Source organism: Elephas maximus, chromosome 24, assembly GCF_024166365.1.
Source record: "Elephas maximus indicus isolate mEleMax1 chromosome 24, mEleMax1 primary haplotype, whole genome shotgun sequence".
Lineage (NCBI taxonomy): Eukaryota > Metazoa > Chordata > Mammalia > Proboscidea > Elephantidae > Elephas > Elephas maximus.
The window spans coordinates 33,734,893-33,759,471 of NC_064842.1; the positions used below are offsets into that span (position 1 = coordinate 33,734,893).

General features: G+C 38.9%; 1 protein-coding gene across 9 annotated transcripts in view; it reads left to right on the plus strand.

Annotated features, from left to right (window-relative positions):
* TTC13 (tetratricopeptide repeat domain 13) overlaps nucleotides 1-24,579 on the plus strand; it is a 92,416-nt gene that overhangs the window by 56,041 nt on the left and 11,796 nt on the right. For 6 of the 9 annotated variants that reach the window (XM_049868638.1, XM_049868645.1, XM_049868641.1 and 3 more), the window contains 9 exons: nucleotides 2,707-2,848; nucleotides 3,366-3,540; nucleotides 5,910-6,066; nucleotides 11,654-11,784; nucleotides 12,334-12,466; nucleotides 13,522-13,614; nucleotides 15,579-15,662; nucleotides 16,459-16,543; nucleotides 23,658-23,767. In XM_049868638.1, the coding sequence (XP_049724595.1) occupies nucleotides 2,707-2,848; nucleotides 3,366-3,540; nucleotides 5,910-6,066; nucleotides 11,654-11,784; nucleotides 12,334-12,466; nucleotides 13,522-13,614; nucleotides 15,579-15,662; nucleotides 16,459-16,543; nucleotides 23,658-23,767 (1,110 nt within the window). The remainder of the gene's footprint in view (nucleotides 1-2,706; nucleotides 2,849-3,365; nucleotides 3,541-5,909; nucleotides 6,067-11,653; nucleotides 11,785-12,333; nucleotides 12,467-13,521; nucleotides 13,615-15,578; nucleotides 15,663-16,458; nucleotides 16,544-23,657; nucleotides 23,768-24,579) is intronic. The other 3 variants (XM_049868637.1, XM_049868640.1, XM_049868644.1) reach the window with 1 other exon arrangement.

The window sequence follows — 24,579 nt, forward strand, 5'->3', positions numbered from 1 at the left end:
AATGTCCAGTAATGGTAGCCAGGCAGTTGTTCATGGAGGCAATTAGCCACACACTCCATTTTTTTCTCCTATTCCAGACTCTCCTTCTTCCCCTGTTGCTTCAGGTGAATAGAGACCAATTGTTATGCCTTGGATGGCCCCTTGCAAGCTTTTAAGATTCCAGGCACTGGAAAACAGTGTGGCAGTTCCTCCAGAAACTAAAACTACCATATGAACTGGGAGGTAGAACAGAAGCACTAAGCATGTTATTAGACCAGTTAACTGGGATGTTCCATGAAACCGTGACTCTAAGCCAAGGAACCGAATCCCATAAGGTGTTTGGTTGTTCATAAACAGTCTCAGCAGCTAGTCTTTTTTTTATCTTGTCATTGTTGTAAACATATCTATCACACAGCTTTTGCCAGTTCAACTTTTTGCAGGTATACAACTTACTGACAGCACTTGGATGATCAGCTGTGGAACCCTACCCTTAATTAATGTGATTTTTCCATCACCGTACCCTGAAACTCAGTACTTCATAAGCACTAACCTTCCCTTCCCCCTCCTTCCCACCCCTGGTAACCACTAAAACACTTTGGTCTCTATACTTCTGCCTGTTCTTGTCTTTTTATGTAAGTGGGGTCATACAATATTTGACCTTTTGTGATTAACTTATTTTACTCAGCATAATGTCTACAGCTCCATCCATATTGTAGCGTGTATCAAAGCTTCATTTATCCTACTGGTTGAGTAGTATTCCATTGTATGTATGTACCACATTTTGTTTATTCATTCATCTGTTGATGGACATTTAGGTTGTTTCCACCTTTTGCCTATTTTGAATAGTGCTGCAGTGAACACTGGTGTGCAAGTCTCTGTTTGAGTCTCTGCTTTCAAGTCTTTTGGATATATACCTAGGAGTGGAATTGCTGGGTCATATGATAGTTCTGTTTTTAGTTTTTTGAGGAACTGCCACTGTTTTGCATAATGGCTGTACCATTTTGCCTTCTCACCAACAATAGATAAATGTTCCAATTTCCCCACCTCCTCACCAACACTTATTTTCTGCTTTTTGTTTGTGTTTTGTTTTTTATCTTAGCCATCCTAAACCCGTTGCTATTGAGTCGATTCCAACTCATAGTGACCCTAGTGGGAATAAAATGGTCTCTCATTGTGGTTTTGATGTGCATCTCTCTGATGGGTAATGACGTTAAGCATCTTTTCATGTGTTTGGTGGCCATTTGAATGTCCCCTTTGATGAAATGTCTACTCAAGTCCTTTGCATATTTTATGATTGGGTTACTTGTCTTTTCTGTTGTTAAATTGTTGAAGTTTTAATATATTTCGGTTGTTAGATTCTTGTCAGATATATGGTTTCCGAAGATATTCTCCCAGTCAGTAGCTTGTCTTTTCATTTTTTGGTAACGTCTTTCAATGCTGCTGCTTTTTTAGGGCATAACTTAGGTTATCTGCTATGATCTATTGAAGAGTCCTAGAATAAAGGGATGAGAAAGCTTCTGTTATAGTTTATCTCTGTCAGAATGAGAAATTGTGACCGGAACCTGGCTTCTGGACTCCATGCATTGCCCTGATCAAGTAGAGCTATTCTGACTTTTGGCTTGAAAATAAAATGGTATTTGTATCCTAATCTGGAAAAGGAGATGGTATGATATAATAGAAGGAGCCTGTGGTTTAGGTGTCAAGAGACTTGGTTCTAGTCCTGCTTTAACCATTCAACAGGTGTGCATCTTTAATTCTCTGATCTTCAGGTTTTTTGTCTTTAAAGATGCCATAAAACAGAAAAGAAAGGGTGTAATAGAAATTTGCATCAGAACTCTGTTAGGTACTATTCAGGAAGGATTCATTTCACGAGCTTAATTGCTTATCTAATGTGATAGTTTGAGGAGCTCCTTTACACTAGCTTGGAGAAAGTGTTTTTGGATTTGTTTTGGATTTTAGAGGTAATATGTATCTTCCCTGTCTCACAGATGTGGGAAATACAAATTGAAAATAGATCTGAAATCACCTTGTAAATAGCAAAATGCTGTATAAATGTCAGCTGGTATTATATATTTTAAAAAGCTACATTACTTTTAGAAAATTTACTTGTAGGCCATTTTGAGGACATTTCAATTCTTCATAAAAATTTTAATATGTAAAGGAAGACTGGTTAGCACCAACCATTTCCATTCTTAAATGATTACAGTACAAAGATATACCTCTTTTTCTCAGAATTTTAAATTGGATAGTGATTTATTAGTATTTAAATGAAGTAGCTTCAGTCAAAGAAAAATAATATTTTAAATCCGTGAATTTGGTTCAGAATAATAAACCTCTGTATAACTATTGCATATACCTTTTTTTTTTTTTGTAAAGGAAAGAAGTATGTTTCTATCAAAAAACTAAAATTTTAGTTCCTGGGGTTGAAGGCCATCATGAATTGAGGGGAGGGGCTTGAATTAGCATTTGCCTTTGGAAATTAATAAGTTAATTTTCTCCAAAAAATTTCAAGAACTGTGTGGTTGTCTATAATCTGGTAAATTTAGAAGTAATTAGTGGAATGTGATGTGTCAACGGCTATATAGCTATAAAGTGGTCAAGTGAAAAAGGGAACACCAACATCGAGGTACCTTATTCACATATTGGACCATAATTCTTAAAGGTAACTTGTTCTGTATGTTTACTGTTATGTCTGTACTGAGTTCATAACTATCATTCAATACCTAGAGAACTGGGCAATTTTGAAGCAGCCACTGAGAGCTTTCAGAAGGCACTGTTGCTCAACCAAAACCATGTGCAGACCCTCCAGCTCCGGGGGATGATGCTTTATCATCATGGCAGCTTACAGGAGGCCCTTAAGAACTTTAAGGTGAGCTTCTGTAATGAGAGGCACTGCTATTGGAGTTCTTGGGTTATTCTTCAATAAGGTTTGCTGTTGTCATTGTAGTCAGGTGCTGTCGAGTTGGTTCTGACTCATAACAACCCTTTGTACAACAGAACGAAACACTGCCCAGTCCTATGCCATTCTCACAATCGCTATGCCTGAGCCCACTGTTGGAGCCACTTTGTCAGTCCATCTCATTGAGGGTCTTCCTCTTTTTCACTGACCTTCTACTTTACCAAGCATGATATCCTTCCCTAGGGACTGATCCCTCAACAAGGTTTAATGAAATGTATAAAGAAGGGACCAAGAGTAGCATTTATACTTGAACAACACTAATAATAAATCACTGCCTCACCTTATAGACTCGTTTGCAGACTGTGTATTTGATCTGATTTAACCTGGAGGGAAAACTTTTCTAATTCCAAGTAAAAGAATAAAGTGCTCAAAAGTTTTCTTAAACTGTGTTGATACTAATACAGCGTGTTCTCCTTCAATGCCCTAGCGGTGTCTGCAGCTAGAGCCGTATAATGAAGTGTGCCAGTATATGAAAGGACTCAGCCATGTTGCAATGGGACAGTTTTATGAAGGGATAAAAGCACAAACTAAAGTTATGCTAAATGATCCTCTCCCAGGTCAGAAGGCTAGCCCAGAGTATCTTAAGGTGAAATATCTCCGAGGTAAGTCAGACAATTTTAGAATCATTGAATTTTAATGTGCGAAGCTGCAGAGATCTTATTACTTGACTGTCTTAACATTCCATATGAGATAACTGAATCTCAGAGAGGCAGGTAACTTGTCCACAGGCACCCCTTGGTTAGTGGCGATGCCTGGACTAGATAGAGTCCTTGTCTTCTGAAGACAGGTCCAATGTGTCCTCTGCCACTTCCTACTTTTTTCTTTCTAATCTTTAAAGAAGTTTTACTTGAGTTAAAAACCACATTTTGAACTAAATATGACAAACATCTGGGTTATTTATGTCTCATCATGTGTAGTCTTATCCAAAGATGTAGGAATTGCAGGAAGAGTAACCTTTTTATGTGGTTTTTACTGTTGAAATATGAGCTTAGTATCTTTGATCTGTTATTTTCTCATATCAAAATTCTCGTATGTTTTTGATAAATTGGGATAAGGAAGAAAGCACATCTAAAAAACTATATCAGACTGCCATGACAGGGAACACAACAGAGAACCCCTGAGGGAGCAGGAGAGCCGTGGGATGCAGACCCCAAATTCTCATAAAAAGACCAGACTTAATGGTCTGACTGAGACTAGAAGGACCCCAGTGGTCATGGCCCCCAGGCCTTCTGTTAGCCCAAGACAGGAACCATTCCCAAAGGCAACTCTTCAGACAGGGATTGGACTGGACAATGGGCTAGAAAAAGATACTGGTGAAGATTGAGCTCCTTGAATTAAGTAGACACTTGAGACTATGTTGGCATCTCCTATCTGGAGGGGAGATGAGAGGGTAGAAGGGGTCAAAAGCTGGCAGAATGGACACAAAAAGAGAGAGTGGAGGCAAGGAGCGGACTGTCTCATTAGGGCGAGAGCAATTAGGAGTATATAGCAAGGTGTCTCGACGGCACTGGGTAGCAAGGTGTATATAAATTTTTGTATGAGAGACTGGCTTGATTTGTAAACTTTCACTTAAAGCACAATAAAAAAAAAAACTATATCATAGCGTTACTCATGTTTCCTCTACCATACATAATGATATTTTTGTTTTTGTTTTAAAGCCCAAATCTTTACTTGTATTGCTTCTCTTTCCTTTGTTATCATCATTCCTCTATATCATAAAAATAATGCGAGCCATGTGTGTAATTTAACATTTCTAATAGCCACATTAAAAAAGTTAAATTAACTGTAACAATAAACTATAATCCTGTATATCCAAAATATTGGTTCAACATGTGATTAGTATAAAAATACTATTAATGAGGTATTTTACATTTTTTTGTACTAAGTCTTCAAAATCTGATGTGTATTTTACACTTAGCAGCACATCATCTGGATGCTAAATTTTCACTGGAAATACTTGGTCTGAATTTAGGTTTCATATAATTCAGTTCAAAAAGTAGATTCATAGATGCAAGTTGCTTCAAACATACTGAAGTTTTCTAATAATTGAATTGAGTGTTAATTTTTAAGTCTAAATTAATTAAAATTAAATAAAATGAAAAATTTAGTGTCTCAGTCCCACTAGCCACAGTTCAAGTACTCAGTCGCCACGTGGCTAATCGCTACCTGTTGGACAGTGCATCTCTTTCCTCTAAGTTACAGTTCCCATTTTTCCCTGGTTTAGTATAGCTTGGACTTGTAAACTACAGACTGAAGGAGGGGACAGCCCATATCTTGGGTTTTCTACACTGCTTGTACAGAGATAAGCAGCAGTCACTCAGCCAGTCAGTGAAATAGTATACCTATCAGTCGGCCTGTCTTTTTGACAGAGGACCAGGCTCTGTCTGATACTGAACTTGGATTCTCAGGCTCTGGAACTGAAACAATGAGATCTTTGGTGTATGTAGTACATGGTAGGAAACCCTAGTGGCGTAGTGGTTAAGTGCTACGGCTGCTAGCCCAAGGGTCGGCAGTTCGAATGCACCAGGCACTCTTTGGATACTCTCTGGGGGCAGTTCTACTCTGTCCTATAGGGTCGCTATGAGTCGATGGCACTGGGTTTAGTACATGGTAAAAACCAAATCCATTGCCATTGAGTTAATTCTAACTCATAGCTGGTAGATTCAAACTACTGACCTTTTCATTAGCAGCCATAGCTCTTAACCACTGCACCACCAAGGCTCCAGTGTATGGTAAGGTGGTTAAACTTAAGTGAAAGTAAACCCAGATTGACTGTTTTTTTTTTTTCACCCTGGTAACTCAAACCAGTGGCTAGTTACAGTTTGGTTTTTTTAACTAACCTTTAGAATCCCCTTTTAAATTTTCTATAATTAGATAATCGTTTGTTACAAAGTATTTGTGTGGCAGCTAGCTACAGAAAATATTTCTTTAGCAGTATTTGGGCGTGTCAGATCTCATTTTCTGCCTGCAGAGTATTCTCGATACCTTCACGCACACCTTGATACCTCCCTAACGGAATATAACATCGACGTGGATCTACCTGGAAGCTTTAAGGACCACTGGGCTAAAAATCTGCCCTTCCTCATAGAAGACTATGAAGAACAGCCAGGGTTGCAACCTCACATAAAGTAAGTACTTTAAATGAATATGAACCTTTTTCTTTTTCAAGACTGAGTTATAAGTTCATCATGCTGTTTCATGATCACTAAATTGCTTTCTGCCCATGTTTCTGATGAATTTCTTTTTGGAGTTGGTATGTCGGAAAATATTTCTTTTAGTTTATAAAGTTATCTTGAAACTTACCTTTAAATATCAACTTTCCTTCTAGCCTGACCTTCCTAATTTGCTAACGTTGGGCAACTTTAACACTTGGAGTGTACGCATACCACTTGGTAGTCTTTGATATGCATTTTTCTTTTACCATGCTTTAAACAAGTTATTGAACATTTTAGCAGCTTGAGACTTTACTATTGGACTACTACTTCTGTAATATGGCAAAATATATATTCTAAAGGGCTGCCCTACTATAAAACCATTAGCTCTATTAATTCCTGTAAGTCTAGCAATGCATTAAAAATTAGGGAAATTGATAAAATATTAAGTCCCTCAACCTCTAAAAAGAAAGAAAAAGGGGGTTTCAATCTAGAGTGATGAATGGTAAACACATTTAAAAGGCAGGCATTGTCTGAGGGTCAGTGCATATAACAACTACTGCAATAATGAGTTTGCTGAACTTCAAAGGGGCTAAAGTGGCCCCATAGTGGAAGCACTCCCAGGATCACAACAGAAGCCAATACATGTTTCCTGTCAGGAAAGCATTGCCAATTTGGGCCCCATGTATTCCTACAGATTAAGATCATTAGTATGAAAATTCAGAAACCAAGATCACCAAACCCATATGAGAGAAACAACAGACAACAGATTTAGTCCCTCAAGGGATTCAGATGTTAGAATTGTTGAATATAGACTCTAAATGAAATGTTTACAGAAATTAAAGAAGAAATCACAAGGAATGAGCCAGGAACAAGAGACTATCAAAAATACCTGGGTATTAAAAAGAATAATTAGAAATACAAAATGCATTCATTAAAATAAAGAATTCAATGTATAAGCTAAACAGAAGAGTAGACATAGCTGAGAGAATATTGCAGAACTGGAAGATAGAGCAGTAGGATTATGCAGAGTATGGCACAGAGAGTCAAGGAATTAGAAAACATGAAAGACATGTTAGAAGATATAGAAGATGCAAGGAGAAGCTCTAACATATGTGGGGCCAGTGTAACCTCGATATCAAAACCAGACAGGGATTGCAAATAAAAGGAAGTTTAGAGGTCATCACATTCATGAACATGGATGAGACAATCTTAAACAAAATATTGGTAAACCAAATCCATTCATGTATAAAAAACATGTCATACTAAATTTGTTTTTTCTCAGGAAAGAAAAGGTGGTCTAGTTTTAAAAAATCTATAATTATAGTAATTAACAGATTAAAGGAGAAAAACCATATAACCATATCAATAGATGTAGAAAACTAGAAAAATTAAATGATTATCATGCTTTTAAAAAGAAAAAAAAAAAAGATTCTTAGCAAACTAGAAAAACAAAGGTGTTTCCTTTAGCCTGATACATTATATCTATCAAAAACCTATTGCAAATATTATTTTAACTATTGAGATATTAGAAGCATTCGTGTTAAAATTGGGAGCTAGACAAAAAAAGCCTAAAATCATTGCTCTTTTCAACAGTGTACTCGAAGTCTTAACCAATGCAGAGACAAGAAGACTAAAAATTATAAGAATTAGAAAGGAAGACAGAAAGCTGTCATTGTTTGCAAATCACATGATTATCTACAAAGAAAACCCAGAAGTTCTACAAAGTATTAGAAGTGAGAAGAATTTAGAAAGGTGGTTGATTATAAAATCAGTATATAAGAATCATTTCTATTTCTATATGTCAGCAATAAACAAAATATAATTTTTAAAATGCCATTTATAATAGCAACAGGCAAACAAGATACTCAGGAATAAGTCTTACAAAAATTTACAAAACCTATATGGAGATAATTATAAAACATTACTGCAAGTTGCTAAGAGAAAATAGAGAGAAATACTATGTTCATTGATTGGAAGTTCAATTACATTAATATCTCAGTTCTCTGCAAATTAATTATGGATTCAATAAAATGCCATTCAAAAGCCCTATAGTTTTTGAGGAATTTGATAGGTTAATTCTGTAAATTTGTGGAAGAACAAAGGACCAAGATTAATTAAGATACTCCTGAAGAAGGTGATGGCCTAGGCTTGTTGAGGGGAAAGTTTTCATTTTGCCAGATAGCAAGACTTAATATAGTAATGAAGACAGGGTAGTACTGGTGCAGGGACAGGCTAGTAGACCAAAGGAGCATAATGGAGAGCCTAGGAGCATTTATGTAGACAGCCCAGATTAATCCTAGAGGCATATTATAGACCAGACTGGGATTCATCAATAAGTGGGAGTGGGATAATTAGTTATTCCTATTGATTAAAATTTTTTTTTTTTTTTTTTTTTGTGATGGAGCAGGTAGAAATCCAGTTCCAGGTGGATTATAATCTTAAATGTGAATGGCATTTTTTTTTTTAATTTTAGAAGAAAATGTAAGACTTTTATGACTTTGAGATGTAGAAGGATTTCCTTAATTAAGATACATAGATCATCGGCCCTAGTTGAATAGATTGATAAATTGGACTACACTGAAACTAAGAACTACCTGTTCATCAAAAGACACCATAAAGAGTAAAAGGACAAGCCCAAACTGGGAAAAGATATTTGCAACATATATAACTGACTGGAGCCCTGGTGACGTAGTGGTTAAGAGCTACAGCTGCTAACCAAAAAGTCAGCAGTTTGAATCCACCAGCCACTCCTTGGAAACCCTGTGGAGCATTTCCACTCTGTCCTACAGGGTCGCCATGAGTCAGAATCAAATTGATGACAAGGGGTTTGGTATAACTGACTAAGAATTATTATCCAGAATTTATGATTCCACAAATTAAAAAGTAACCAAGTGAGCTAAAGAAATACACAGGTAATTTCACAAAAGAGGAAACATGAATGACAAGAAACATATGAAAAGATGTTTGAGCTCACAGATTAAGCTCACTCACGAGGTATCATTTTATACTCACTAGATATGCAAATACTGAGAACTCTGACAATAATAATAATGGCAACTAGTAAAATGGAACCTTTGTATATCGTATAATCTTGCAACTCCGTTCCTTACATAATCGTATTGAAGCTTTTACATGTGCATATGTCTACCAGGAGACCTGTATAGGACTGCTCATAGCTGCATTTGTTCACAACCAAAAACTGGAAATGAACCCAAAGGTCCATCAACAAAAGAATGGATAAATGTGACATAGTCACTCCATTGAATAGTACATAGCAGTATAAACAAATGAACCATCCAACAGTGTGGATTAATCTTAAAACACAGATAAATAGATAGAGCTCATGTCAACCTTAGGTACAACAGAACAAAGCATGTCATCCTGTGTCATCCATTGCTTTGGCTAATCCAATCCATCTCACCAAGGGTCGCCCTCGCCCTCACTCGTCCTCTACTTCACCAAACATGATATCCTCCTCTAGTGATTGATCCCTCCGGATGATGTATCCAAAGCAAGATAGTCAAGTAATGTCCTGTTGTGACCCATAAAGTTTTCATTTGCTAACTTTTGAAAGTAGATCATGAGGCCTTTTTTCCTAGTCTGTCTTAGTCTGGAAACCCTACTCAAACCCTCCACGATAGGTGATCCTTCTGGTATTTGATATACTAGTGGCATAGCTTCCAGCATCACAGCAACACACAAGCCGCCAGAATACAACAAACTGACAGGTCGTGATCTTAAAATATAATGTTGAATAAAAACAAGTCGGGAGGCTACAGGGTGACATTTTCCCTGTAAAGCTCATAAACAAGCAAAACTATAGAATATATTTTTTAAGGATATACATATAGGTAACTATATATATTTTTTTAATGTAAGGGAATCATGAATACAAAACTCAAGCTTCCTCTGCCTGTGATGCAGGGGAATGGAATAGGGAAGTAGCATACAAGTAGATGGAACTACGTAATTATTCTAGTTCTTAAATTGGGTGATGGGTTTATATGATTTTTGTATGTACCAATTATCACATAATCAAAAATAAAAAGAAACTAGAGCTCTCAAAGCAGATACATACGTCCTCTGCCACCCCTGTTCAGACAAATACCTATGTGCAGAAGACAACATAGCAGGCTTATACTGCTGTCCTTGGAAAGGCCTCTGCAAGATTAGCGTTTAGCTTGCATTTGGGAACTTAGATTTCGGGAGAATGTCCACCATTCCCAAAACTGATAAAAGTGGCTTATATGCTTAAACTGTTTGTTCAGACAGTATGTTGTTGTTGTTAGCTGCTGTCGAGTTGATTCCGACTCATGGCAACCCTATGTTTGCAGAGTGGAACTGTGCTCCGTAGGGTTTTTCACAGCTGTGACCTTTCAGAAGCAAATTAGCAGGCCTGTCTTCCGAGGCACCACTGGGTGGGTTTGAACTGCCAGCCTTTTGGTTAGTAGCACAGTGTTTAACCATTTTTGACACCCACAGACACCTACAAACAATATAGTTTGTGCTAAATACCTGCTGCCTTCTGTGAATCTGTAATTCAGGTGCTTTCAGGCAGAGGTGCCTCCGTGACCAGCCCCCAGTAAAAACCATGGGCATTCAGAGGCGTGGCGGGGGAAGGGGTGCAGCAGAGGGAAGCACTTGCACCTGGGCACAAGTCCAAGGGGGTCCCAGACAAGGCACATAATGACATTCCAAGGCACCACAAAACTGAAAGCCCCTGGCTGAGGTAGTGGTTAAGAGGGGGAAAGACATTTCATCAATGCCTATTCATCTTAAAATTGGGGAAGGCAATTTAAGAGATTGCCTCTGGGTGCTTGTTACCCTCACTAGACCCCTGTGGCCACTGACTCTCTAATGAGCTTTCTGGTTGACAACATTTCACAGGTATTGTCACACTTGTTGCTGTGTGACTCCACTGGGAGGTGACACTTGGGAGCTTGTGCCAGATTTCCCCTGGACTTTGCTCCATGCACCTTTTGCCTTTGCCAATTGTGCTGTATCCTTTCACTGTAGTAAATCATGGCTGCGAGCACCACAGTGTGCTAAGTCCTGGAAGTCTTCCTAGTAGAACATTGAAGCTGGGGATTGTCGGGGGGACTCCTGACTCAACCTATAGCTTAGAATTGCAGGCTTTTGTTGTAAGATCACGAGTAGGTTGGCAGCTAAACAATAGCAATTTTACATGTCATTCTAAGTATGCTTGGTTTGATACAATTTGGGTGAATGGGGAGGTGTGTTTGGGTTGCTCGTTGGAAAAGGCAGTCCACACAGGTGTGTATTCTGGAGAAGCTTGCAAGGCAGACAATGGTAATCCTCTGGATTGCACACTAGTTATCATTGTCCCAACAACATGTGGTATTAATTGTGCTCATACTTCCATAAGTGTTTCCCATTTTTAATTTGTGTGTGGGTGGGCGCAGAGCTCTGAAGTAAAGATAAAGTAGTTGTAGACTTCTTAATTACTTTCCCAGTGGAGGAACTGAATGTTTTTCAGATGAGATTGTATTACTGAATATCTTTTTAAAAACCTTTATCGTGCATGTGATGTTTCTTCCAGAGATGTGTTACATCAGAATTTTGAGAGTTATAAACTTGAGGTACAAGAGCTGATTTGTGTAGCGGATCGTTTGGGATCACTGATGCAATACGAAACACCTGGTTTCCTGCCAAACAAGAGAATACACAGAGGTATTCTGGAATTGGAAATATCTCTGCTCTAAGAGCAAGAATTGTCAAACCGCGTTGTGTTTTTGTTTGTTTGTTTTTTGATAAATTATATACTGAGCTTACTCAAACTCTGCATTTGATCAGAACAGAAATGTATGAATGCTTCACACTGAATTCTGGAAATACCGTTCCATCCTGTCTTTTTGGTGTTGCTTTTTTTTATAGTGTAGCTGTAGAATATAGATCTTGGGTAGTTACTGTATATCAGACAGCAGATCCATGGGATTTGTAGGCGGGAGGAAGAATTCGAACGTCCACTTGCTTCAGTAGGAGGCAGAATTGGGAGAGACCACCTTGGGAGTGTCTCTAGTGTCATCTGAACAGTAGGATCATTATGGCTGAATAGTATCTCAGGTCTTCTTACATTATGAGTACTTCTGATTCTTTCTTCGTATAATAATCTTGATTTGTCACCGAGACTCTTTATAGAGGAAAATGTAAAGTAGGTGAAAGTCAGTGCTTCTCAGAGTGTACCGATTAACTGTTTTCTCCATACTACTTGACTTTCAGCCATGGGCTTGGCAGCATTAGAAGTCATGCAGGCTGTACAGCGCACCTGGACCAACTCAAAAGTGCGAATGAATGGGAAAACTCGTCTGATGCAATGGAGAGACATGTTTGACATTGCAGTTAAATGGAGAAGGTAACGTTTAAGTGAAAATAAACTCGAGGCCTTATTATTGTACAATAATGTAAGTCTCGTCTAGTTAAAAGGTTTGATGCTTATGTTGCTTACTAACCGTATTATTGTTAGGTGCCATCGAGTTGGTTCTGGCTCATAGCAACCCTGCATACAACAGAGCAAAACACTGCCTGGTCCTACACCATCCTCACAATCATTGTTAGGCTTGAGCCCATTGTTGGAGCCACTGTGTCAGTCCATCTCATTGAGGGTCTTCGTCTTTTTCACTGACTCTGTCCTTTACCAAGCATGATGTCCTTCTCCAGGGACTGATCCCTCCTACTAACATATCCAAAGTATGTGAGACAAAGTCTTGCCATCCCTGCATCTAATGAACATTCTAGCTGTACTTCGTCCAAGACATGTAGGTTACATTTTCCTCTCTAAAGTTTGTCAGAAATCGCTAGCATCTTTATTCTTTCAAATATACTCAACTAATGTTTATGAAATAGGAATTGATTGATATGTTTCTAAGCATATTTCTAAATAAAGTATTTTGGAAAAAGTAGTCTCTTTGAATTTCAGTGTGCAGGTCCCTTTATCTTTGAAGAGTGCCTGGTTAACCAGGTTCAGTTTGAGGGAAGCTTCTGATATTCATTTTCATGAGAAAAACAGTGCTCTGCTACTAAGCCTTTATAGTCTTCTCAGTTGGTCCAGTTGGAACATCTGTTTGGGATTTGCTGGTCTGTGCATTATATTTTTTGGAAACCCTGGTGGCTTAGCGGTTAAGTGCTAAGGCTGCTAACCAAGAGTTTGGCAGTTCAAATCCACCAGGCACTCCTTGGAAACTCTATGGGGCAGTTCCACTCTGTCCTATAGGGTCTCTATGAGTCAGAATCAACTTGACGGCAGTGGGTTTGGTTTTGGGGTTTTGTGCATTATATTTTTAGATGTAACGGACTTAGCAGTTGCATTCTCCCTAATTTTGCAGACTTCCATGCATTTTGTTTTTTTAATGCTTTTGAACATCTACAGGTTTCATAAAGTCTTTTTCTGTAACAAGCTCTATTTTATAGGATTGCTGATCCAGACCAGCCTGTGCTGTGGTTAGATCAAATGCCAGCACGAAGCCTCAGCAGAGGTTTTAATAATCACATCAATTTAATCAGGTATGAACATTTGGGCATCTTTCCTGTTCTTATGGGAGTTTATTCTAAATAGACAGGCCTTGGAGAAGGTGAGTGATCCACTGCTCCTTTTGGTGGCTCTTTGATATGGGAATCCATAGACCTGCCTGTAGCTCTTTCAACCACGTAAAGAAATGCAGGCTGTCCTCCTTCCCAAGGTGCATGTCTTCGAGGCAGAGCTCAGTTGAAGGGTAGGCTGCAAGTTGTTGCCTAAGGTATCAGTCTTTAAGGGTCCTAAAGCATCATGGAAAGTAATTAGATGGAGAAAGTTACATTTACCATAACTCTTTCTGATAATACTATGTTACTGAAAGAAGTTTTTTGACAAGTCTGTTGTGGTAGGGGAAAGACACTACACCCCCCCCACCCCCCCACTCCCCCACCCCCCAAAAAAAACACAACACGTGCACAAAGGGCTTGGGTAAATAACAATATCTGGTCATTCTAGAGAGGGTAAGTAAGTCCATTAACTGTGGAGCTTTTGTTTTGTCAAGAGGATATGCAAGTCAGGAAATGGTTGCAATGTTTACCTCTTTACCCATCCCTTCATTTGCTTGTTCTTCTTGTTGTGTGCCCTGGAGTCAATTCCTACTCATAGTGACCTTAAAGGACTGAATAGGACTGCTCCATAGGGTTTTCAAGGCTGTAATCTACAGGAAACCCTGGAGGCGTAATGGTTAAGAGCTATGGCTGATAACCAAAAAGGTGGGCAGTTCAAATCCACCAGGCTCTCCTTGGAAAACCTGTGAGGCAGTTCTGTTCCGTCCTATAGGGTCACTATGAGTCAGAATCGACTTGATGGCAGTGGGTTGGTTTTTTGGAATCTTTATGGAAGTAGACTACAATGTCTTTCTCCCACGTAGTGGCTGGTGGGTTTTGAACTGCTGACCTTTCAGTTAGCAGCCAAGGGCTAACCACTGCACTGTTAGGACTCCTGACTGACACACAAATCCACCTACTGCCGTTGAGTCGATCCTGACTCATAGTGACCCCACAGGGTTTCCAAGGCTGTAAATCTCTGCAAAAGTAGACTGCCACATCTTTCTCCCACGGAGCCGCTGGTGGTTTCGGACTGCCAGCCTTTTGGTTAGCAGTCGATTGCTTTAACCAGTGCGCCACCAGGGCTTCTTGACTGAAACACAGTGGCCTTCAATTAAAGCTAGCTGAGTAGGTGAGCATGTTTGGGGGTGGAGCTGGACGAGGTGTGGTGTGGGGCAGTAAATTTCCTATTTGATGATTCTGAACTTGAGGCCTGAGATGCCTGTGGGACCCCAGGGAGTGCTGTCTGGTGTGCATGTGACTCGTCAGCATGCTGGTGGTAAATGAAGTTCTGGGAGAGAGAGTGTCCAGAGAGCATACAATTAAAAAAAAAAAAAAGGATAGAAGTGTGAGGAAAATAGACTGACTTATTTGTAAACTTTCACTTCAAGCACGATAAAAAAAAAAAAAAAGTGTGAGGAAAATAATATTATGAGCAGATAGAGGGAGTGAAGACTGCTAGTTAGCTAGAGAGCAAGAAGGAGAATTAGCAGGTAACAATATCAGGAAACCCCCATGGGGAGGAGAAAGGTACATTGTCGAAAAAGTAAAGGGATACATAGAAGGAGATTGGCATACAAGTCTAAACCTCATTTAAGCACTTGTGTGTCTTTCTTGCCGTTTGGGCATATCTGGAGTCTGCATGGTACAGACAACCAACCATTCGCTGCCTTCCCTCCAGGATAGCTGCAAGATCCGACACCCAGCCCTGCTCAGACAGAACTTTACTTCTCCTCTGGTCATTGACTGTGAACATGCGGATTCCCCAAACATTTTCGCTGTATTATTCTAATCAGCTCTCTTATTCTTGTATTTTTTAAAAAATAACTTGAAATTAGATCTTGTTTTGAACATATTCCTTTGTAAAAAGAGTCTTAATTTTATTGTTGGTTTGTTTTTCCTTACAGGGGTCAGGTGATTAACATGAGATACCTGGAATATTTTGAGAAAATACTTCATTTTATTAAAGATAGAATTCTTGTTTATCATGGGTAATTCTTCAGCTTTCTTTTTCATAGTAATTAATTGATTTCATATGTTTTTCCATTTGTTATATTTACCTTAAAAACTAAACCCACGTTGACAGACTAAACAAAATGCATCTAATTTTTATGTAATGTTTAGAAACAGAAAGCCTTTCATAATTACTTGTGAGAATCTTCGTTTTAATAGCTTCATGAAATCAGTGGACCCCATCTGAGTGTTTTTAATATTACAGTCAATAGTGTGAATTTTCTAGTCTCTTTCCTCTACAAAGCAAGAGGTTTCTTTGAATTTAACTATTACGCGTTCCAGCTTTAATATTCAGTCTCTCTGCATTGAAAGGCAGTATGGTATAGGCGGAACAGTGAGCAGAACACTAGGGGAAAAAAAATCTGAATGGTTAGTTTTGACCAGATAAATATAAAATTGGTTTAAATACCTAACAGGAAGCTTCTGTTTGAGCAACTTTACTTCTAATTTCAGAGTTGGTATAGGAGAATCAAGGCTTTATAAGCAAACCGAAGCCAGTATATGTATACACCAAACACTGGCTGTCAATTCATTCTGCTTTTCCGTTTTCATCTTCTTGATGGACTGCTGTTTATTTCCTTAATTCTCATCTGCAGCCCCAGAATCGTTAAGATGAAGCCATTCCATGATTTAGAAACTTCAGTTGTGGTTCATCATTTTGAACATTGAGGTGCTCATAATAAAGGAAAATTAATTTGAAAGTAATAGCATAACTAGCTATTACATCTCTGTATTAATCTCACTTGCCATCTGTCTCTCTCTTTTCTTTTTAAGAGCTAATAATCCTAAAGGATTGTTAGAAGTCAGAGAAGCTCTGGAAAAGGTTCACAAAGTAGAAGACCTTCTTCCAATTATGAAGGTAAATTTATCAAAAATTTGGTAAATATTTTTAGGGGGAAAAAAACTACAGTACTTTTTAAAAAGAATTCCTAATTGTTAATGCGTGTTTATTAACATTGTGCCATAAATGTTTTAAAATACATACTACCTGAAAACACTAATATGAATATACTCTGAATAATAACCAAAAGAAAATGAAGCACAGGCATTAGACTCAAACAGAAGAATTAATCTGTGAGGAAGTAGTTAATGAAGGAAACAGAAGAAAGCTTACAAATACATGTAATTGAAGGCCCCTGGATAGCACGAATGGTTTGTGCTCAGCTACTAACCAAAGACTGGTGTTTTGAATCTACCCAGCAGGGGCCATAGAAGAAGACCTGGCGATCTACTTCTATTAGACTTACAGCCATTGATGGGAGAAAAGAATATATATAATTGACTTCTGCCTCTGTCTGCCATGGAATAACTGGCACTCAATGGCCCTTCCACACTGTAACAGTAATAAAACTGGACAGTATACTAAGCAACTATTTCAGGCATTGGACAATCACAGGAATACATCAAGCCCAGATCCTCTCTGTCAAAATAACTCAAGGATATACTTTCACAAAATGAATCCAAGAAAAGAGAAAACATGAGATATAAGGAATAGTGGTGAACAAAGAAATTAGTAAAATGTATTGCTAATGCGTAATGTTAAAAAATATAAAAAATGTAAGCTGGAATTAAAATGCTAGATAATTTCAACATTAAAAATTGAGGAAAGTAAATGCACCATGGTACTTGTTTTGTCACTGAGAGAATATCATTACTGACTAACCCTTGACATTGATAGAAAAAAGTAGACACAAAAATTTAAAGGTGTGTAAAATGGTAGAACCACTTTGGAAATAGATTTGGCGGCTCCTTAAAAAGCTAGAAAGAAAACTGCCATACAATCCAGCAGTCCACTCCTTGGAATATATCCTAGAGAAATAAGAGCCTTTACACGAACAGATACATGCACACCCATTTCATTGCAGCACTGTTTACAATAGCAAAAAGGTGGAAGCAACCAAGGTGCCTATCGATGGATGAATGGATGAATAAATTATGCTATATTCACACTATGGAATACTATACATCAGTAAAAAACAATGATGAATCCGTGAAACATTTCATAACATAGAGGAATCTGGAAGGCATTATGCTGAGTGAAATTAGTCAGTTGCAAAAGGACAAATATTGTACGAGACCACTATTATAAGAACTCGAAAAATAGTTTAAGCAGAGAAGAAAATATTGTTTGATGGTTATGAGAGCAGGAATCGAGGCAGGGAGAGGGGTTTTCACTAATTAGATAGTAGATAAGAACTATTTTAGGTGAAGGGAAAGACAGCACACAGTACAGGAGAGGTCAGCACAACTGGACTAAACCAAAATCAAAGCAGTTTCCTGAATAAACTGAACACTTTGAAGGCCAGTGTAGCAGGGGTGGGGGTTTGGGGACCATGGTTTCAGGGGACGTCTAAGTCAATTGCCATAATAAAATCTATTAAGAAAACATTCTGCATCCCACTTTGGAGAGTGGCATCTGGGGTCTTAAACACCAGCAAGCAGCCATCTAAGATGCATCAATGGGTCTTAACCCACCTGGACCAAAGGAGAATGAAGAATACTAAGGATACAAGGTAATTACGAGCCCAAGAGACAGAAAGGGCCACATAAACCAGAGATTACATCAGCCTGATGCCAGAAGAACTAGATGGTGCCCTGACGGAGCAGGAGAGCAGTGGGATACAGACCCCAAATTCTTGTAAAAAGACCAGACTTAATGGTCCAATTGAGACTAGAAGGACCCCAGAGGTCATGGTCCCCAGACCTGCTGTTAGCGCAAGACAGGAATCATTCCCAAAGCCAACTCTTCAGACAGGGATTGGACTGGACTATGGGATAGAAAATGATAACTGGTGAAGAGTGAGCTCCTTGGATCAAGTAGACACGTGAGACTGTGTGGGTAGCTCCTGTCTGGAGATGGGAGGGCAGAGGGGGTCAGAAGCTAGCCAAATGGACACGAAAATGGCGAGTGGAGGGAAGGAGTGTGCTGTCTCATTAGAGGGAGAGCAACTAGGAGTATATAGCAAGGTGTGTATAAGTTTTTGTACGAGGGACTGACTTGGTTTGTAAACTTTCACTTAAAGCACAATAAAATTAAAAAAAAAATTTAAAAAGTGGAGGAAGAAACACCTTTTCAATAAAGAAATTTCAAATTCTTAAAAAAAAAATTAAAGATAAACACTGGAAGAATACTAAACCTCTATAAGATAGGAAAATGGAATAATGAAAACAAAATCATTTGAAATTAAAGGCTTACGAAGAGGAGAAAAAGCGGTAAGGTCAATAGGAAATGTGATGGCAGTGACAAGCCTCGACATAACATTAATAGTAAGCATCCCCCTTACAGAAAGACTGAGGATTTCAGATTGGTTTTTAAAAGTCCAGCTATCTGTTCTCTACATGAGACACCTACAACAAAATGATATTTAAAGAAGTAAAGGGGAAAAGGTAATACTAGGCAACTGCTAATGAGAAGAAAAGTAGCAATGGCCATGTCAATATGAGAAACATTTGAATTCAAGGTAAAGGACTCTACAGGTGACAAAAATTATGTGGATTAAAAGTATAATCTGTTGAAAAGTTATAACTTTATGAACCTTTTATCCACCTAAAAGTATAACTACTCAAAAATGTGCTAATGGCAGGCGGATATGCTTTTATAAGTAACGGTTTGAACTTTAATATAAAACTTGAATAAATGTTCTCTTTGTAGCTATTTGTTGTTGTCATTGTTAGGTGCCATTGAGTCAGTTCTGACTCATAACAAACCTCTAGGACAGAGTAGAACTGCCCCATAGGGTTTCCAAGGAGCATCTTGGGAATTTGAACTGCCGACCTTTTGGTTAGCAGTCGAGCTCTTAACTACTACGCCACCAGGGCTCTTTTGTAGCTATAGTAGATAAGATTGATTTATACCAAATTAAATATCAGAAGTTTATATGAATAATCACAGCATATACATTTCTAAGGATAAGCAGAACGCCACTGCAGGGATCAGAGCACCGTCCGTCCTCAGCATCTTTGAGCCAGCATCTGCATCTACTTTTCTAATCTTGGGCAAGCCATGGACCAGGCTGAGTCCCAGGTCCTCATCTGCTAAGAGCAGAGGTTCTTGCCAGATCTACCTTAGGAGCTGTTGTCCGGGTCTGATGAACTAGTGCAGCATTTCACAACTTTCTCAAACCTACTGTATTAACTCATCAAACATGTTTGAATGCCCCCTTTACCACACTAAAGTGATATTTTTAGAGAGTATCACCTCTAAAAATTCTCCCCCCAGAAAAAGAAAAACTGCCCTAAAGTAGTTGTAAAAGGCCATGCTGTGTATTTCAGTATGTCAGTATACAGTCAGTATGCCTTCGCTAAAATCATAAAGAAGTAGTCATTTGCTTGCCCCTGTATGTAAAGTCATGGTGAATGGGACAGCCCTGTATATGTATGTCATACTGGGGACACAGGAGCTGTGCTGTGGTTGGTGTCATGAAATTGCAAACAATTCTTAGTAAAGTTTCAAACTCTGTATAATACATTCTTCTCTTAATTTATCTGCTGTTTGTGTTCCTGGAAAATTCAGTGTATATTAAAACTTTGTAAAAAATACTTAGTGTATAAAATGTAAAACAGAGCAGTGCCTAACCAAACATATTGCGATCGAGTCAATCCCAACTCATAGTAACCCTGTAGGACAGAGTAGGGCTGCCCCATAGAGTTTCCAGGGAGTGGCTAGTGGATTTGAACTGCCGACCTTTTGGTTAGCAGCCGTAGCTCACTGTTGCTCTTAACCACTGGTTAAACAGGCTCTCCATCTACACAAATGTCCCATGGGCATTGGAGAACCATGCATACTGTATGGCCATCCCCTGCATTGTGGAGCCTCTAGGAGTCTTGGTCGCTGCCTGCTGAGTTCCAGTGATACCCCACCTACTTGATAACAGCCAAAATGCTCTCCTAAATTCCCAAAGTGTCCCCCAGAGGGCAGAATGGCTTTGCTGAGGCCCCTAGGATGCACTACAGAAAGAAAACTGGAATGTGTCTCAGAGTTTTTAAACTGCTTTTCTGTGGTTATTTTAGGCATTTAAATTTACCATGGCATTAAAAAATAAAAAATAAGCTTACATATGTCTGGTGTAAAAGGAAAACTAAAAATAGTATATAAGACTGGTCATTTAGAGCACAGCCTGAGAGAAGGTAGACATGCTGTCACTGTGCCCTTGTTGGTATGAGGTCTCTCTGATGATTTGACTGTGTTGCCTGAGAGATGGCAGGGGTGACATTATCACTTCCACACTTTACTAGCTTTAGTCCAGGACTATGAATATGCATCAGGGTTGTATCCTTTCACTGTACTTATTCAATCTATATGTTGAGCAAACAGAGAAGCTGGGCTATATATATGAAGAAAAACAAGGCATCAGGATTGGAGGAAGACGCATTAACAACCTGTGATATGCAGATGACACAGCCTTGTTTGCTGAAAGTGAGGAGTACTTGAAGTACTTATTGATGAAGATCAAAGATTACAGCCTTTTTAGTATGGGTTACATCTCAACATAAAGAAAAAAATTCTCACTACTGGACCAATAGGCAACATCATGATAAATGGAGAAAATATTAAAGTTGTCAAGGATTTCATTTTACTTGGATCCATATTCAACACCCACAGAAGCAGCGTCAAGAAATCAAACAACATATTGCACTGGACAAATCTACTGCAAAAGAACTCTTTAAAGTATTAAAAAGCAAAGATGTCACCTTGAGGATTAAGGTATGCCTGACCCAGGACATGATATTTTCAGTCGCCTCATAAACTTCCAAAAACTGGACAATGAATAAGGAAGACTGAAGAAGAATTGACGCTTTTGATTTATGGTGTTGGCAAAGAGTATTGAATACACTATGGACTGCCCGAAGGATGAACAAATCTGTTTTGGAAGAAGTACAATCAGAATGCTACTTAGAAGCAATGATGGTAAGATTTCATCTCGCATACTTTGGGCATATCATCAGGAGGGACCAGTCCCTGGAGACGGACAGCATGCTTGGTAGAGTAGAGGTCAGCGAATAAAAGGAAGACCCTCAATGAGATGGACTGACACAGTGGCCCCAACAACGGACTCAAACATAACAACAATTACGAGGATGGCACAGGACAGGGCGGTGTTTCTGCTGTGCGTGGGGTAGCTATGAGTCGGAACCGACTCGACAGCACCTGACAACTGATACATTGGTCATTAAAGGGCACACTTAGAAGTATATAAAACAAAATATTTTTGTGTTTAAAGTGCTTAGTAAAGTATGACACTGCAACAGCTCCCACCGAAAATGCACAATATACTCTTGATGGGAAACCAACACACTTAGGTCCCCTAGAGGCAGCTTCTTAGAAAATAATGTGGACTTTGAAGTCATAAAGCCCTGTGCTTAAATTCTTACTCTGCTGGTTTCCAGCTGTGTAACTCAGGTCTGGTACTTAATGTCACCAAGTTCATTTCATCTGTAAAATTGAGATCCGACCCTATTTTACAAGTATGTTGTGAGGATTAAATGAGAATTGGTGTATCCTCAGTGTTTAACAAAGTTTCTCCTTCTCCATCTCTGTGTATTCTTTATAAAAACCATATTTTTCGTGTCAGACACTCTGTTTCAGTTCCCGCTGTTGGCCCTGAGTGCCTGAGCTGTCGGCTTACATTTACATCCCATTGTCCACCCCATCCTTCTCTGCACCTGCTGTGGACACTTGATCTGTCTTGCTGGTTTTAGAATTTAGGGGGTGCTTTTGGGGGGCAAAGACAGACCTATTATTGGCATTTCAGTTTTGTTGTAAATATTTTAAACAGCAAGTTGACATCTAGTATTTTCGATTTAAGTTTTAAAGATTAAACCAAAAATATCCTCTGAAGTCTTCTTAAAACTATGCAGTAGTTTAGCTTAACTAGTAAAAAAATGTCTGCCCTTGAGCATTACGCTCTTTTAAGAACGATCTGTATGGGAGCCAACTGATGATAGCAACACGAAAGATTAAATAAGACCCTTAAGGGGAACTGAGTTTATGTTAATGGCGAGGAGCAACTCAGAAAAGGAAGATGAGAATGGTTGCACAACTCGGAGAGTGTAATCAGTGTCACTAAATGGTGCATGTAGAAGCTGTTGAATTGTTGTATGTCTTGCTGTGTATATTCTCATCAACAATAACAAAATAAATAAAATTACAAAAAAGAAAGTTGGCATCTGAATCTGCCCCATGCTTAGCTTGTCCTGAGGGCCATTCGTACAGCCGTGCCATCCCTTAACGTACTCTGTGGTGTGGTCTGCAGGCTGGGAGCCGGCCTGTGCGTAAATGGCATTCTCCAGTGGGTGAATATAAACCTGAGTACTTTTCAGATAAATCGTAATAGACCCAAACCCTACTTTGAAGGAGCACTAACATAAACATAAGTTGGTTTTTGAGTTACAGGATATTGAGTACAACTGCTCTGCCAAGAAAGTTGCTGCTTAGAGAGATAAATGATGTGAAAAACAAAAAAATGAAAAAGCTGGCAGGAGTGAGCAGAATACCTTGCCTCATTGGTTAGGGGAGCTGGGGGCCTTTTGGAAACCCTGGCGGCATAGTGGCTAAGAGCTACAGCTGCTAACCAAAAGGTTGGCAGTTCAAATCCACCAGGCACTCCTTGGAAACTCTGTGGGGCAGTTCTAGCCTGTCCTGTAGGGTTGCTATAAGTCGGAATTGACTTGACGGCAATGGGTTTGGGTTTTTTTTGGGGGGGGGGGAAGGGGGGGGCTTTTGTGCTAAGGCCCTCTGCTGGACGCCAGTAGGGGTCACGGGGAGCATCACTGGGGCTGTCAGAGTTTGTGCTGGCCATAGAGGCATCCTCAGGAACCAACTGCTGTGACGGAGCACACGGTCTTGTGCATCAGGTGACTTCTGTGATCCTTCTTAAACACATCTGAGTTGGAGGCAGCACTACAGAAATGCAGATGGGGTTTATAGTGAATTGTAGACTAGTGACATTGATTTTTTTTTTTTCCCCTGAAAGCAGTTTAATACTAAAACGAAGGATGGGTTCACTGTGAACACAAAAGTCCCCAGCCTCAAAGATCCAGGGAAGGAATATGATGGATTCACAATCACTATTACAGGAGACAAGTATGTGTGTGTCCTCAGTGTGGGGATGGGGTAGGGGCTTGTGGCCAGAAGTGTACACATGCCTGGTGTTGCCTGGGAGACCGTCATAGTAGGCGTTTGCTCTTATCCTGAAATGAAAATGATCAAGCTCCAGTGTGTAGCTACAGCCAGTCATCTTTTGGATATGACAGCTAGGGTATCACTCTGGCAGATAAATTCTGACTGTGCTAAATCTAACAACTTTCTAGATCTTTAGTACAATGTCTAATTTGTGGAAAGCATTTTTCTGGATTCTTGAAGTTTCGAAAGGATTTGACTGATAAAATGGAAATAAGATGGGAGATTGGCAAGTTGAAACCATTGTAAAGTTTTGTTTTTATAATACAAGTTTTAATATATTACAAGAGTAATGCACTCTTACTGTAGAAAATTTAGAATATATAGAAAAGTAAAACTAAAAAGTAAAAATCATTAAGATATTTTAAAAAATGTGATTATACTATACATCTTGTTTTGTAACTTGTTTTTTTTAACCCTTTCTATTGTTTTATCATGAACATTTTCCTGTGTCATATTCGTACAAACATTTTTTATCATTGCATAGTATTCCATTGTATGGATGTCGCAGAGGTTTTCCTACTAATTTTTTGTTATTGACCATTTAGGGGCTTGCCTTTTTCTTTTTTTTTTTTTACTTTGTAAATAGCACTGCAGTGAACATCTTTATTAACTATACCTTTATATACATCTGATACACAAACAAGGAGCCCTGGTGGGGTGGCGCAGTGGTTAAGTGCTTGGCTGCTAACTGAAAGTTCAGCAGTTTGAACCCA